Source organism: Zeus faber (assembly GCF_960531495.2).
Source record: "Zeus faber genome assembly, chromosome: 11".
NCBI lineage: Eukaryota > Metazoa > Chordata > Actinopteri > Zeiformes > Zeidae > Zeus > Zeus faber.
Genome location: NC_137205.1, coordinates 7,005,668 through 7,022,203, shown reverse-complemented (window position 1 = coordinate 7,022,203; position 16,536 = coordinate 7,005,668). Strand labels below are relative to the sequence as shown.

Below are 16,536 nucleotides of genomic sequence, written 5' to 3'. Positions count from 1 at the left end.
GCGGATGTCATATATGTAAATACATAGCGCATCGCTATATATTTGTTAAGATACATCATACATTTACATTATACTCCGGCTACCTTTACGTGGATGTCAGTGATCTATCTGTCAGTGATGTTTTCTATCTAAGAATGACCCAAACACATGATGCACAGATTTACTGTCAGTAGGAAGGAGGGGAGTCATGTCGGGCGCATCATAAATATTTAAAATAACCCATAATTACCCAATCAGCACTCTGTGTGTGTGTGTGTGTGTGTGTGTGTGTGTGTGTGTGTGTGTGTGTGTGTGTGTGTGTGTGTGTGTGTGTGTGTGTGTGTGTGTGTGTGTGTGTGTGTGTGTGTGTGTGTGCGTGTGTGTTTATATATGTGTATCTGTATATATATATACATATACACTGCTCACAAAAAGTTAGGGATATTCGGCTTTCGGGTGAAATTTCAGGATGAACCTAAAATGCACTATAACCTTTACAGGTGAACTTAATTTGACCTTCTCTAAACTTTTGAATGCACATGTCCAACTGTTCAATGTTTCAGTACTTTTTGCACAACTTGCTGTTCTCTAACAAGGAGCTGTATATAGATGAATATAGCACACTGTATATAGCAGCACTTTTTCATGCTGTTTTCATTCGTTTGAATGGAAACATCCGGAACTGTTGAGCCGTGTGTGTATATGTGTATATAGTGTATATATATGTATGTATGTGTGTGATGTTTATATAGATATATAAACAAACTTTTCTCATAATAATATGAGCAACAAGGGAATTGGAAAATAGCAAAATGATTAACATCTGGTAGTGCCATGGAAATTAGGAAAAGTGAAGAGTTAAATAAAATTGCTTGCAAATGATAAACAAGGGAGTGAAATATCTAAATCTTACTATATTTCCACCACTGATTTTACTCAAAGGAAATCAATCAAATAGATTTAAATTAAACACACTGTATTATTTATTGTCATGTTGAATAATATTTTAAGCCTATTACTGACTTTTGGCCTCTTTGGGAATCCATAATTGAGGTGAAAGGTTTTTAGAGTCGTTACTCTCACTAGCCATGAATGGGCGCCAGTCTATGGGGTGTCGCTGTCTGTGGTGCTGAAACTTACTGTTCACTGTTTTTAGTACTGGGATCGATGCCCTGAGTGGATGGTTTCAAAAACAACCAGCCTTAATCTTTTATTAGAGAGATAATAGCAATTTTCTTCATTTAACTATTTGTATATAATAAACATTTTTAATCAAATATAAAAAAATATAATTTAGTATAGATCTACAAATGAGTCTTGCTTTGAGAACCTGTTATCTTTTTCTTGTCATGTGAAAACACCACTTTCTCAAGTTCGAGGCTTTCATAAAAAAATGGATGGAGAAAAAATAAGAGAACTTCATCGCAGTTATAGTTTATTTCATGAATAAGTTAAACAAATAAACACATTGATAAACGACTCCTGAGAGTCTTAAGTCGTCCCTCTACCCTACCACTGATATCAGATCCCTCGTTTCACCCCAAACAAGCGAATGGTGAGCCACAGCGGGGCGGCGGTTATGTGATGTGATAAGACGGGGGGTCCACAATAACACCATTATGAGGCTAACTTCACTGCACTGCCATGACCCAGGCGGTGCGTGCAACTAAAAGTATTCCAGAGTGGTGTAATCTCGCATCACAATATAAAAAGTAAACGCGCTATGAGAAATCCGAACGCTATACACCTACACGCATAGACGACAGTCAAAACAGAGCCGCCCTAGGGGAAGGAGGCCGAGAGGGAGGGGGAGATCACACAAACATCTAAATTGTAATGGCTTCATAAACATAAATACCTAGTGGGTTAACAGGTCTTGGTTGGCTACTTTGGTATATATATATTAATATATTTATCATTTTCTTTTTTTGCTAAGGTCTTTCCTCTCACTGGAGAACAGCAGTAAGGTGGGTGGGTTGTTGAGGTGGATGGTGCCGTGCTGGGGGCTAGCCCCGGGACTCCAGAGATCTGTTTGGGAAAGGAAACAAAAGAGAAGCAGTTTTTAAATGCTGTTTTTGTACCTTTACGTACTGTATGGAACATGGATGTATGGAACCCAGCTCTTGTGTTGCAAGATCAAAATTGCAACGCTGCCCTTATTGATCTCATTCATCAGTCCCAGCCAGAGTAGCAGCTCAGGGCAAGCTTAAGTTTCACAATAATGAAAGGTTTGACTATTTTTTTGAGATAGCGTTTTTGATGAGTCACTTAGTAAAGAGTTGTTCATTGTGAGAGAAAAATGCTTACGATCATTTATATTGAATGAGGACAAAGGCCTCTACCTCCAGAGGGGGAGTCTTTTCAAAACATTGTCTCTGTTTTCTCAGGAACCCTCCAACTTTATGTAAAGAGAAATGTTCATTCTCTCTACAATGTCAATTATAACATGAAAGAACCAGATCACATTTCGTCCTGTTTACCTTGTATGGAGATGAAGAATAACCCCAGGGGAGCCTAGAGGTGCATTGTCAGGGATTGTAATCTGCGTCTGCCAGGTCATTTACAAATTCCTGTGAATTGACTGTTTGAGGTTGGCATCCAGGGAGACAGTTGAGGGACACAGACTTGTAAATGACTTCTGACCTAAGCCACACCCTCTGTTGTTGTATAAAGGTCTCTTGATCAGAAATGAGATCAGACTGGTCTGAACACTGCTTTGGAGCAGTACTGAACCTTTCTCTTTATTCTAAAGAGTAAATAATCTTGAATATTCTCGGTTTTGTTTTCTTGTAGCGGGCAGATTAACCTCACCGATCATTGCGGAAGAATTTCTTCCACATCATTCACTACAAACAAATCATTCGTACTTCATCTATACGTAGGCCATAACAATAATAATAATCACAGTTCTATGGGGGGGGTGTGCGTGTGTGTGTGAGAGCTCATGTCCAGGTGCAATCATTCGTGTGTGTCTGTGTGTGTGTGTGTGTGTGTGTGTGTGTGTGTGTGTGTGTGTGTGTGTGTGTGTGTGTGTGTGTGTGTGTGTGTGTGTGTGTGTGTGTGTGTGTGTGTGTGTGTGTGTGTGTGTGTGTTGCGCACAGGCCAGCAGCTGGATGGTTCACTACGAACAAATCATTCTTGCTTCACTAACTACAGTATACGTAGTAGACCCGCTGCATAAAAAGAAGTTGGAAAAAAAAGCCTCCTCACGAGTAGCTGGTGTGCTGCTGGCGTCGACGGGCGCTCCTCATCTTCTCGAAGCGCGCCTCCATCTCCTCCAGCACCTTGGGTGTGTAGCGTACCACCAGCTTGACGGAGCCCTGGGCGGCCTTCAGCAGCTCCACCGCCTTCTCGTGGTGCTCCCCCTCCACACTCTGCGCGGTCACAAAATGGCCGATGAGCCCTCATAAATTACATAGTTTTTTTGTCTTATCCACAATGATTCTCAATCATCGCAAAAACTCAGGGAACATTCTTGCCCCAATTAATATTCATGAGCTAACACCTCTGTGTGACGGGTCAAAGTTCAATACCTTTCAAATGTACCTCACCAGGATAAATAAAAAAAATCCCTGACATTTCAAATATTATAAATATGTATCTTTTTCATCATACAAGTTGAGCCTGGCACCATAACCCTCACAAAAAAAACTTCTCTTGACATAACTTATAACCTATATTAAATATACCTTTAAATTGTGGTATAACTTTGATGCAGGGTAAACTCTTCCTGGCTTTTGTCATTGGTTCACATTTATATTACATTATGTCGTTTATCAGACGCTTTTGTCCAAAGCGACTTACAATCAGATGGAACACGTCCCTGAAAATCTGGCAAAGTAAATATACAAGTGAAAATTAAATAAATGCAAAAAAACCCTGTAGTTTATGCCGATTAACTGACATTAGTTTTAATTGTGTTAGGGTTAGGGTTTGTGTATATTGCCGTGAAATACACACAAATCCCAAAAGAACTGTGTCGGAAAAGCAAGAGTAAAGGAGTAAACTAAACCTTTTCTGTACTTAGGTCATCGCGCCTGGAAAAAGGTTTAGCGTTTCAAAAACAAATATAACACCATTCAAGTGGAGGTTAAGATCACCACCACTGCACTACTGCAAACTGCGCGACCCACCACCCCGTTGACGGAGAGCAGCTGGTCTCCTCTCTTCAGGCCGCCCTGGCGGTCCGCCACGCCGCCGGGGATCACCCGGGAGATGTAGATGGGGGAGTTCTGCTCCTTGCCCCCCATGATGTTGAAGCCCAGGCCCTCCTCCGTCTTGGGCAGCTCAACCACCCGTGGGTGGGCGTGGCCCTCGCTGGCCGCGAAGGCCGCTACCGTTGCCTTTTTGGGCCAGAGGGATAGATATGGATTTAGTTTACGTAGCGGAAATGTACTTAAAAATGTTCATGGGTGAGGGTTCGATTTATTGGGGTTAGGGTTAGGGCCAGGGTTAGGGTTAGGGTTAAACCCCCAAAAGATCACGGCAAATACCTTGGCAGTGGCCTGCGCGCGGACTTCTGGTCCTCCTACGATGTCTAAGGTGTCATAGAGCTGCTCGTAAACCTGCAGGGAGGATGCAGCGGCCAGGGGAGCAAGAGGATGGGTCAACCAGATATATATATAGAAAGAAATGGTGTGTGACATACAGTTATAGTGCTTGGGATTAGTGCCAAATTGACTTCAGGCATGTTAATGTGGACATGCAACACACAGACTCTTTTCTTTGAGTACCATTCAGCACCGTTTTACAAACTTTTTGGAATTAAAATGTTTAAGGGAGCATGCAAAATATTCCAACTGACACAGTGTGCTACTTTTGGTTGATTCCATACAGAATTTCACAGTCTTCATCAATTCTTTCAAATAGGCTCAAATTAGTACTTTAGCAACAGGTAACTCCAGATCGGTGCGTTGCTTTTCTACTCCAACAAGCTACTTACATAACTATCAACCAATGGACCCATTTGAACGAACATAAGGCGTCCGATCAGTCGGGTGAGGAGGTGGGGGGAGTTTGCGCTGACACACATGCCACTTTCCTTGAAATGTCACGGATGTCCAATATAGTGTAAAACCCCTTCAACCAGACAGGAGCACAGACGTCTGGGGAAAGCTTTCAGAGGCGTTGGGCGAGTGATATTAAGTACTTGGCAGGTGGATGGGTGCAGGTGGACATTGATGCGGAGGCACATTGTGAGCGGAGGCTCGTCTAACCGGGACTCTAGTGGTTCTAGTATCGTTTGCGGGGATTGGATCAACTCTGTTGCTTTGAAAACATCGCTGCCATCCAAGATCTTAGATAAATCGTCCGCAATTCCAGCAGAAGCTTAACCAATTGTAAGGGTCAAATGTTGGGTATTTTTTGTACCAAACAACAAAAATTGATTCCAAGCCCCGTTGAAGAGGGAGGGTGGGACAGCGTGGTTTGGGGGTGCTGCACACGGAGGTGGTGGTGGTGAACACTTATTTGAGGTGCTGGGTGACATACCTACGCAAAGAGTAGGTTCTTACTGGCTGTAACCACTGCAAATGGTTGAGACATGGATCATAATTAAACCCTTAATTAGCTTCAGAGAACTTAAAGCGTCAGAATTATCACGTTGTTATTCCAAACAAGTTTAAAAAAACACACCTGTTCCAAGTTCAACGGCAAGTTTGGCATTTGCAAGGGAAACTTTTGCCTTACGATCGAAGAATTTGAATCTGAAGAATCTCACAGTCCCGCAAACCCTTATTCATTGATGCATTCCACTTAAGATACAGTGGGACTTTCTTAATCCCCAAAAAGGTACAGACTGCATACGAAAACGAGGCTGAACCTTAGTGCAGCGGTACCTGTGGCTCCCACACCGGTTTACCATGGGGTGTCGTGGTACGAATGGGTCGCCTCGCCGCACTGGCCACATGGGTAGTGGAGGTAATGATGTGACAGGATTCCAAACTCGGTACCCACCTCTCTTATGGCCGCGCAGAACTTGCTCTGCAGGACTCTCTGCAGGGCCTGCAGTTTGGGAGGGGGCAGCTCCCCGCTTCGCTGCAGCCGGTCCAACAGCTCGATCACCCGGCACACGTCTGGGAGACGGCAAGTCCAGTTACGTCAAGTTAGGGAGGGAATGGAGCCAGATCGGTCTGGCTTCTAAAATGGAATTTTCTCAATTACAGCTGCGCGCGAATCTCATTTTAGGTATAACGCAGCTATATTCCCCGACCAAATGAAGCCCTAGAAACACATGCATGCCGTTTTTCACCCGTACCTTCTGTTCCTTTTTAGGTTTATAATAATATAACTACTTTACCCATGAGGCCATTGCATCAAGATGCATAACAAAATGGCGCAGAATTCAAAAAGTCGTTTTTGTAGTTGGCTAGGGTTAGGGTTGGAAACGTTTATAAATAATTGCGTAAATATTATGCTATGCATATATATACAGGAAAATATAATTTATTTATTTTTGCTCCTGTAGAAGCCACAAGTCTGTATGATATCTGGGTGATGGGTACATTCCAATTTTCAGCGCAAACACTGTCATTTATATACAGTTAAATTGTATCTATGAATGAAATGCACACTGAGGGTATGGCCATATGTCCCTATTCTCGCCCAAACTTGAATGTGATAGACCATTCAATAGAGAGAAAGCGAAACCCCATACATTTTAAATTGTAATACATCCATGCCCCCCGCGCCCCGTCTCTTCGACACCGCTGCCCTATGACCACATTTATATTATGATGATCGATAGGCTGTTACGATACAATGGTTGACATCCAGTTTCATTGAATCAAATAAAAAATTGTTAAAAAAAAAAACACGTATTAATGGTTTACTTGCGGTATACAGTATATATATCAACTGAGGAGGGGGAAAGGCTTAATTTCCCCCGGTGCGTCCATTCAGGTAGCGCATAGCTACACACGGATTAACGGAGGTTGGTTGTTTAAGCTACACCGTAGTACATCGTTTATTCAGTGTCATTTGTTAAATAAAGATTTTAAAAAAATGTTCCGAGGGGATAACGAGTCTTCAACGCTCCACTAATCCGCTTCCAAGAGCGAATACGTCGTTAAAACGCACAATGACGCCATCGGACCGGCGAGGGGGCGTAGATGTCCTGTAGGGTTTTTTTGGTTGTTTTTTTTTTAAGAAACGCGTCCTTTTGGTTGTTATAAATACAAAACGTTAAATTGAAAGTCACCTCTTTCCAGGCAGAGCGGCTCTGCCATGGTGGCCATGTCCACGTCCTTCCCGGAGTGATAGTAGGATGACATCATGGAGCCTCCAGTCTGGACCAGGAATCCCAAGGCGGAGGTGTGTGCGAGGTCGTTCGTCGAAACCGGCCGCGTCTCAGATGAAAATAAGACTTACGAATTGATCAAACCGCCATCTATATTCGGCGCGCTACGGTCGCGATCTTGAACCTGCCCGGAAAACCAGAGCGAGTCCCGATGTGCGACTCTGCTGGAGAACATTGGAACCAGGCAGGATTTACGCAATCTATACGTAAGGAAATGTCATTCGTTCATCCCTCTCCTTATGTAGTGGTTGCAATAATTGACGAGTCATGAATTAGAAAATCGTATTTTATTTTAAGTGAACAAAAAAAATTACAAAAAAAAAAAAAAAAAAAAAAGCTAATTTGTTTTACAATGGAAAATTAGTCCACTTGCGACCGTGTAGTACATGTAATACATTTGAAGTTTGACATTCTTTAAGTATCTAGATTAAATTGAATAATCAAATTGCAATTTCCAACCTTCAGCCTATAAAAGCTTTAAATCAATTGCACACAGGGTGAGCCCTGATAATGATGCCAAACAATTGTTTTTGGGGAAAAAATAAAACACAGAACATTTGCTGGCATTGATTTGGGGAAAGTAGCCAATACCACTGCTGCTATTGCTATTCAAACTATACTAAATTATAAGAGGCAACTAAACATGGAAAACTTGGTGTAGAGGCCTGAACCAGGGTCCGTTGAGCATACAGTGTCATTCTTCATACACAACGGTGGATTGCAAATGATGGAGTGAGTCTCTTAAATGAAAAACCAAGCATGATGGTGGAATCAGTACTCCTCTCCCTGGGCCTCCATCTTGTAGCCGTTCTCATTGGAGACATATCCTTCCCCAGACTGCACAGACTCCTGGTCCATCATCATGCCATCTTGGCTGTACTCCTCCATGGGGGGTGGGGCCTCACCCTCATCCCCGTTGCCCATGTCATCCTGGGGCCCCGTGTCATCTCGGGGGAGCATGGAGGCGTGCCTGTCGTCCCGGCGGTCCCCCCCGCCCCTCTCCCTGTCTCCACGCTCCCTCTTGTGCTCCCTGTCTCGGTCCCTCTCCCCCCTGCGTCTGTCTCTGTCTCTGTCCCTGTCCTTGTCCCTGTGACTGCGCCTACGCTCCCTGTCGCGATCCCTCTCCCTGCTGCGCTCGTCCGGCCCCTCCACCCCTTCCTCCGGCTCCTCTGGCATTCTGTCTGCCGCCTCGCCCACGGGGCCGTCCCCTGGGCCCACGCTGCCCTCCTCCCCGTCCACGCCCTTGCCCCTCTCGCGGTCCCGCTTGCGGTCACGGCTACGGCTGCGTCTCTTCCTGTCTCTGTCTCGGCTCCTCTCCCTACTGTGGCTGTGGCCCCCCCCGGCCGCCCCACCGCGCTCCCTCTCCCGACGCCTGCTGCCGCCGCCGCCGCCCCCCCCACTGCTCTCCTCCACGGGCACCGCCACGGGCATGCCGGGCACGCGCTCCCTCTCACGCTCTCGTGAGCGCGAGCGGCGCCGGCGGTCACGGGAGCGAGACCTCCGCCTCTCCCGGTCTTTGTCGCGTTCCCGCTCTCTGCTGCGCTCCCGCCGCTCCCGGGGCTCTCGTGGCTCCCGCTCACGCTCCCTGAAAAGAAAATTAACGATCAGAGAACCGCATGAGTGACATGGGCAGATATCCAGTTTAATGATGACGGGGTTCTTCTATTGGAACCATTCGTTAAGCCTTGTTAAGACTCTCGGTCTGTGCGTTCTGCAGAACGTCGAGGCACACGAACTCGCTCACCCTCCAAGACCGCGGTCGTCGTAACGTGATGCGTCGTCTCTACCCGAATGCTTGATGTTCACATCGGCTCCACCTCTTCGGGTGCCGCCCAGTCCACCACCTGAATAGAACATCAGTTCAATTTCATTTCTGATTGTGGTCAGTAGTATATAGTTAGATTTTTATTTCCTTAAAAAAAAAATGTAATTAAAAAAATTCTAGTTTTTTTCAGTTAAGAAATTCTAGTTAAGTATTTCGGCCATTTCAGTTCTAGAAGCAGATTGAATGCTATTGAGCCTTTTTATTGTCCAATCTTTTAGAATTCCAGAATGGGCAAGGCATTATAAAGGGGTCAGGTCTACAAGCAAGAAGATACTTCATCTGACTGAGGTGAGACATGGAAGACATGAATTCCCGTTAACACCCTCGTAACTTTGATCCCAAAACATATACATATAAGGCTGAAAAAGGAACTGCTCCCATGATTGATCCATTTCCTTCTAGCTGTGCTGCATCATATATTCTGTCATTAAAAGGAGTCTCACCTAGCCTGCGTGGGTGCCATCCTTTAACAGTGCGCCCACGTTCCACATCCACCAGCACTCTCCGGCCGTCAATCTTCTTCCCGTCTGCATGCTTGTAGGCAGCTGGAGGGTCGGGGTGGGGGGGTCGGGGAGAAGAAGGGGAAAAAAATAAGAGTGAGCAGGGAACACGCTGGCAGGACTATGGCCAAGGAAACAAAAGAGTGCATGTTCATACTGACCAGGAGCAGGAGAAGATAAAAGCCGCAGTATATTGGGAGCTGACTGCCTTCCACCACACCCCAGGACCAGCCAGTTATAGTTTTACCTGCACCGTTTTGCGTAACGAGCGTCTACTCATTTCACAATCATGACACCTGAACCATGTCCATAGTGTGAATTTGTAATGGAGTTTATCTTAGAAATCTGGGAAAATCTCTTCTACAGCCAGTCAATTACTACATTTGGGCTTCTCATTGCGTGAAAACGAGCAAATATGAGGTCCACGATACACTTCAAATAGAATTTATAAAAGTCTCCTCTAAGAATTTCCCATATACACAAAATTGAACAACAAGAGTTGAGTGGTTTGATGGCCCACATTCTATACCACAGTAATCATCCTTTAAAGTTGGAAGTGAGTGAAAACACACACTTAAGGGAAAATTTACCTTCAAACGGGACAAATTTAGTAATTACTGTGTAAATACTTCAGATTTTCACTGTGGTAATACAAATCATTTGCTAGTGACCACAAAGAACCTTGATGCAATTCACACTTACCAAATCAACATATACAAACCTAATGTATTCTGTAAAAAGTCCAAAGTGCTGGGTGACAGGGCTCAGCCATCACGATACTCTTGATAATGTGAACCATTTTTTTAAACATTCCTTTTAATCACAATATCAGCAGTGTGATTTTCAATAGCACTTACCAGTGGCAAATTATATCAACACCATGTGTGGGAAAACTCGAAATCTAGTCCGGTTGAGTTCGACCTTAGTATGTCTTACCAAAACTTTGACACAGGTACAGCAAAGCCAGAAATCAAAAACATACATTTCTCCTTTATCCACTCAGAAAGTATGTGTTGCATTTCAAAATGTCCACAATCTACCATAGTCCCCAACCCTTGATCACCCCATTTCTCACAATTCAGTGTTGGAATAAATATCTTATGACCGAAGACCTGAAATCCAGCCGGCTGCTACACTGGTCTGCTGTGGCGACGTTCCCAGGACGCAGGGCCTTAGCCTTCCTTTTTACCTCCAAGAAGAGCGCCTCAACCAAAAATCTCCCTCACGGGCCTTACCAAAGCCCACTGAACCACTACGAGGGCCTTACCAGAATCCCTCAAGATTTTACAGAGGGCCTTACCAGTTCCCCCTAATGCCACAAAACAACATGACACATACGGTCACAACAGCTAACCAGATTACAGGACAGGGGGGCCTTACCACAACCCCTCCACTTACAGGCTTAACAGAAGGCACTCAATTCAATCCGTAATAGGGCCTTACCAAAACCCTCAGCTCTATAGGAAGTGACATCTAAAATATTTTACTTTTGACTAACCTGCATCTTCCTGGGTGTTGCCTTACCACAACCCCTACCAAATCATACAACTGGTACATGCTTGTCGACGATATGCTCAGAGATTTCCTAGACGTTTGAAATATATGATATTTTAAAAAGGTATTCAATCTAATGCTTGAGCTTAAGTGTAGTCTGATGCCTTTACTTATTAAAACGCAACTTATTTATTAAAACTAATCCCTTGTTCGGTATATCATGAGCTATAATAGTGGAATTAAGAACTTTTGTCAAAATGCGCAGATGTGCATATATCTGTAATGTTCCTGTTGTCTTTAGTTGGATGCAACACTGTATGAATAGCCTATGTAGGGGTTTTATCAAGTAGGTCCCCTCGTCAGCCTATTCTATTAAAGCCAGCTCATTACCAAATGTACATATATCTTGGGTTTCTAAAACAAAACATCCTTGCGCTGAACAGGCCTCTAAACCATCATTATGGTAGTTGGCAGGAGGAAGAGCCAACTATACATGAAAACTGTTTGATAGTCACTTTAAATATAATTTGTCCGTCTGCAATGCACATATGCAAATGCATAATCTAACATACCATTACTTTCCAACGCTTCCTATATAAATAAGGGACATTAAATGGCAATGTGCTCTCAAATATTCTTACAAGATAAAAGGCTGTCTTCATGGCCCGTGGTTGGCTAAATCCCAGTTACCCAAGATGGCTTTAACACAAAGGGCAGATTCATCGGGCACTTATTAATAGACTAACGGCCCAGGGTGAGTTCAATGGCGAAAGCTGCGAGACCCATCAAGTGCAGTTCAAGGTGCCTTGGTCATTGAACAGGACCCCTCTTACCTAAGTAAGATGGAGGGTGGAAAGAAATCTTACCCATCATACAAACCCATTATACCAACCATATACTGAGCTGTGGTAGTAGGGTGTAGATGTATCATAACCATCATCATCTGCAAGCCAGCTCTGGCCAATAGCCATCACAGATAGGCGGCTGCAGTGGCAATGAGAACAACACACAGTTAATATACTGCACGAGTCCCACACTTCCCCCTCTAAGTCAATCCATCACTCTGACAATAAACCAGGGGTTTGACAACTCTGGTCCTGAAGAGCCCAGATGCCCTTTGCTTTGGCCATTAGTTATAAAATATCCACAGAATCTGTGTTTAGTTGATGGCAACTGTTCATTTTATAAAAAATGTGGATAGCGCATCATGTCAATCATATCCACTGTGGCATGTGACTGCCTTACAAGACTAGGATGGGTTAGCAGTGTGAAACACAGGTCTAAGCTCACCATGACCAGGGTTGGAGACCACTGATGGCTGCTTGAGGAAACAACTCAATATCTGAGAACATGGATGACTCATACCCACACTATTCTTACCTATTCCCATCTATTACAAGAAGGTGACACTTGGCAACCAATCTGACCAGGGGCTTACCATTGGGTTCCAACCGGGAGACATGCTCTTCCAGAGAGCTACCACGCATACCAATTTAAAAGAACCTGCCCTATGACAGGCAAAGATGTTGAGATTTACAGGAGGAAAAGTCTGAGACATTTCTAACTAATTTCACCCCCACTTCCTCATGGAGTCCACTGAGACAACCACAGGAGGGGCCTGCCTGAGAAGTATGGTGCTCTGCAGGCCTCACTTTACCAACCGCACTAGTATTAGTCAACTCAAAATACACACTGGCCACGTCACAGAACCAACACACTTGTATGGAAATTAGTGAAATGACATTGATAGTTGTATAGAAAATGGTTAAGTACAAAATGCTACTTTGATAAACAATTGTTTGATGCATGAAAAAGCCCTAATGAAAAGGTGATGTATAGATGTCTGTGTCTCCTGGTCGTACTTACAGTGCATGTCTCTCTCGTGCTCGTATTCGATGAACGCATAACCTCTGGGTTTCCCGGTCCCCTTGTTGTAAACTATGTAGATCTGGAGGAGGAACACAGTCAGGCAGGGCACATGCCTACATGAACTCTAATAACAGCAACCCAAGAACTAAATTGGCAAAAAAAACCTACCCGTTTGATGGGTCCGTAAACTTCAAACTCACGACGCAACTTTGACTCTGTAGTATCATAGTTCTGAAACAATAAAATGGTAATTAGAGATAAGTATACCACAAGCTCAAATATTCCCAACATTCAAAATGTAATTGACAGCTTATGGTTTTTATATACTTACCACACGTGCAACAAACAATGTCTTAAACGCATCTCCCTGTGCATTTGGGTCATTGTGGGGATCCCCTGAAAACAAAAAACACAAATTCAGCAGGCTCTAAGGTAATAAAGCAGCAAAATAAACCGCTTTTAGGCCTGTCACGATAACAAATTTTGTTGGACGATATATTGTCCCAGAAATAATTGCAATAAACGATATTGTCTTTTTTAGACCACTTGCCACTGACATAATGATACTGCGGTACCTCGACATACGACTGCATCTACTTATGGCTAATCCAAGATACGAGTAGCGATAGTCACGAAAATTTGTATCAACTTGCGACGATTGCTCCAAGATAAGACCGTGGAAATTTGCAGTTGGCACGCTGGCGGCCAGTCAGCAGTCAGCCAGCGGGCGACCCACAACGTGTGTGCACCTAGTTCGTGGCTTATCGATATTTTTTTCATATTTACTGTGTTTGTGCTGTGTATTTTGTTTATTTTCACCCTTCATGATTAATGAGAAAAATTGCTTCGACATACGACTGTTTTAACATACAACCGTTCTCATAGAACGAATTACAGCCATAAGTCAGGGTACCACTGTAATACCATAATAATGCACGTTCACCCTTTCAAATGGGAACAAACTTTTCATTCTAAAGAATATTCAGAAATTGTAATGTGGAAAAAAAAAAAATATATATATATATATATATATATATATATATATATATATATGTCCTAAATAAATTAATAAAAAAACAAATACAATGGTCTCTGGTTCTGGTAACGTTATCGTCACCTGGTTCGCTCTGTGTGTGTGAGAGCTGCCTGAGCCGTGCCCACGGTGAAATACCGACATTTTGTGGACTTAAAAATTTGAATTGTCCGATTTTTTTTTTACCTTACAGATTTGAAGTATTTATCAATCTTTCCCAATTGTATTTATTGCATTATATGCATTTGTGAATTCTGGCAATCCTCATCTTTTTTTTTTTTTTTTTTCATTAACTTTGAAACGTACAACATTTTGGCTACATAAGATCATTTGGCTGGCACTTTTGTTCAAATTAATTTCCAAAGGTGTTTTTCCATAAGTTTAAATAAACGTTGAGTAGTTATGGATATAAAAAACAGATTGATGTTACGAACATCGTAAAAACAACAGTGGTGAGTCCACCGTGTATTCTAGCATGGATAAAATTCAATTAGGGACTATGATCGTGGTAACTGAAAACTCCAAAAGATAAGGAGGAGTCGCAATTTCGAAGGATTCTTCGGTGGCCCAGGTACTGTTTAGGTTTTGTCACATTGAACTTTGAGTAGCAGCGTCGATCCCCACTGCCCCCAAGTCATCCAATGGTAGGGAATAGCCTGCTGTTTATTCTGACAATTTACGCCAAAGTGTTGGTGATATTCTTATACAAACAAAAACGCATGTAAAACCCAACAGGGAATTATCAAGGTCATGTCAATACAACAAGTTGATATAGTAATTATAGTGAGAACTAAAGGGTTTACTATCTACTTAGAATCAGTGAGGTTCAGGTGATCAGAGTTTTGACTGCATCAGCCAGACATATACACACACAAACAATACCACAGCTTGCTGACATCACCAAGTAAACTTACAAAGTTTGAGTTCAGTCTCCACCACTGCTTGCCTTCTCTCAATTTTCTCTCGTCTCTGCAACAAAGGTTTAAAGGACATGCTAAATACATTTAGTTTGGCGCAACTGTGAATATTATTGTGGTTTTAAAATCTGTGTTTTGAAAAGGGCCCACACATGTAATGGTTGTCATCTTACCTTTCGCTCCAATCTCTCATCACGTGTTTCTGCCCTAGTTGGTGGAGGGGCATCTCTGGGGTCCTATTACATATTAAAATCCACCAACTTCAGTGAAACGTAGTTATCGATTGAAATTATGAAGAGTTGACATTTGTTTTTGTTTTTTACCTCGAAGTGCCTAATGAATGGTGCAATGCCACAGTAGGGTTGGTTGTGATGCTTTTCGTGAGGCAGCTTCTCTAACTGAGGCAAAAAGGGGATCGGGTCCCGCGGCGCAAAGAGAGCCAGCAGGTTCGGGGGTAGAAACTGCGTCATCTTTGACCTAAAAAAAATAGAAATTAGATCAACTTTCTTAACAGATATTGTTGGAATGAAGGCTTGCATCCAATTTTAATGTCGCATTGCCGCCCTCTTGTGTTGATAATTTCTACATCGAGTGTGTGTCTTCCTTATTTGGGTTTTTAAATCGCGGCTTACATCCTGTTTTGTTGTGTTTCCGCCCTCTCCTGTCGTTTAACTTATCCACTGGGCCAAGACCATCTAAAAAGGCATGGTTAGCTGTCGACGGGGAAGTGGAGAGCGCGAATAAAGGCCCCGATCGCTCAAGTTCACTCAGAAAAACGGCTTTCAGCTACCTTCGCGCTAACGAGCACACGCTAACAAACTAGCTTGTGAACGCATTCTGCGCGTTGCATGTAACTGACTTAGATCGGTGTTCAGAGCAACACAACTAACTAAAATACAATAACCCAACATAACGTTGCCGTAAAAGCCCTAGTACATAATCATGTGAATACTACTTTGTGCCACACGTTCGCTTGGGATGCGGCTAACACTTAGCTTAGCATAGCACGCTAAAGTCGGGCCTCGTGTAACGAGCCAACCTTATTGTCTCACCTTAAAAACCTCCAGTTTCTTCACAACCCTTTCAGCTCGACACGGGCGAAGATGAAGGCGAGTGTTGCCCTCCCCCTCGCCAACGAACCGTGTAGCGGGGTGCGGGACGGAAAAGGCATAAACGTGTAAAACGCTGACGAGATGATGTTGTAGCTGTGTGCGCGAGTCGCTTGCGTTACCTAAAATGGCGGGATGCCGTAAAGTCTCTACGACTGTTGTGAAAGGGGCGGGGTTTTTTTTTGTTTTTTTTTTTTTGTTTTTTTTTAACAAAACCTTTATTTTCCACGTTGCCGTGGTACATGACACAATGTCGGTGGAATGCACGTATATGCTGCGTGTGTTCCATTGAAAGTGTGAAAACACGTCGAACTTCAGTCTACTAGACTGAACATAACATAGTCACTACTATGTGGTGTCTATGTTGTGTTACATGTACAATTCACAACCTGGACAAACAAACACACATTGTCTGAGAGCCTCCATGTTTTGAGTTGCGATGGAATATACCACACACCACATGCCGGGATAAGGATAAAACATTGCAGAAGTCTAGTGTTTTGGTTCCTCTTC

At 43.3% G+C, this 16,536-nt stretch overlaps 2 protein-coding genes across 2 annotated transcripts; both read right to left on the bottom strand.

Annotated features, from left to right (window-relative positions):
- Positions 1-1,905: 1,905 nt before the first annotated feature.
- On the bottom strand, positions 1,906-7,290 carry lin7b (lin-7 homolog B (C. elegans)). The gene is made up of 6 exons (XM_080009089.1): positions 7,178-7,290; positions 5,935-6,053; positions 4,473-4,544; positions 4,113-4,322; positions 3,190-3,353; positions 1,906-2,007 (listed from the first exon to the last, which is right to left on the bottom strand). The coding sequence occupies exons 1-6, from the start codon at positions 7,251-7,253 to the stop codon at positions 1,986-1,988; spliced, it is 663 nt and encodes a 220-aa protein (XP_079865215.1). The 5' UTR covers positions 7,254-7,290; the 3' UTR covers positions 1,906-1,985.
- Positions 7,291-7,546: 256 nt separating this feature from the next.
- On the bottom strand, positions 7,547-16,135 carry snrnp70 (small nuclear ribonucleoprotein 70 (U1)). Its single transcript, XM_080008855.1, has 10 exons — positions 15,967-16,135; positions 15,238-15,391; positions 15,088-15,150; positions 14,912-14,966; positions 13,296-13,360; positions 13,133-13,195; positions 12,962-13,043; positions 9,545-9,646; positions 9,021-9,120; positions 7,547-8,861 (listed from the first exon to the last, which is right to left on the bottom strand). The coding sequence occupies exons 2-10, from the start codon at positions 15,382-15,384 to the stop codon at positions 8,048-8,050; spliced, it is 1,491 nt and encodes a 496-aa protein (XP_079864981.1). The 5' UTR covers positions 15,385-15,391; positions 15,967-16,135; the 3' UTR covers positions 7,547-8,047.
- Between the last annotated feature and the right edge of the window lie 401 nt (positions 16,136-16,536).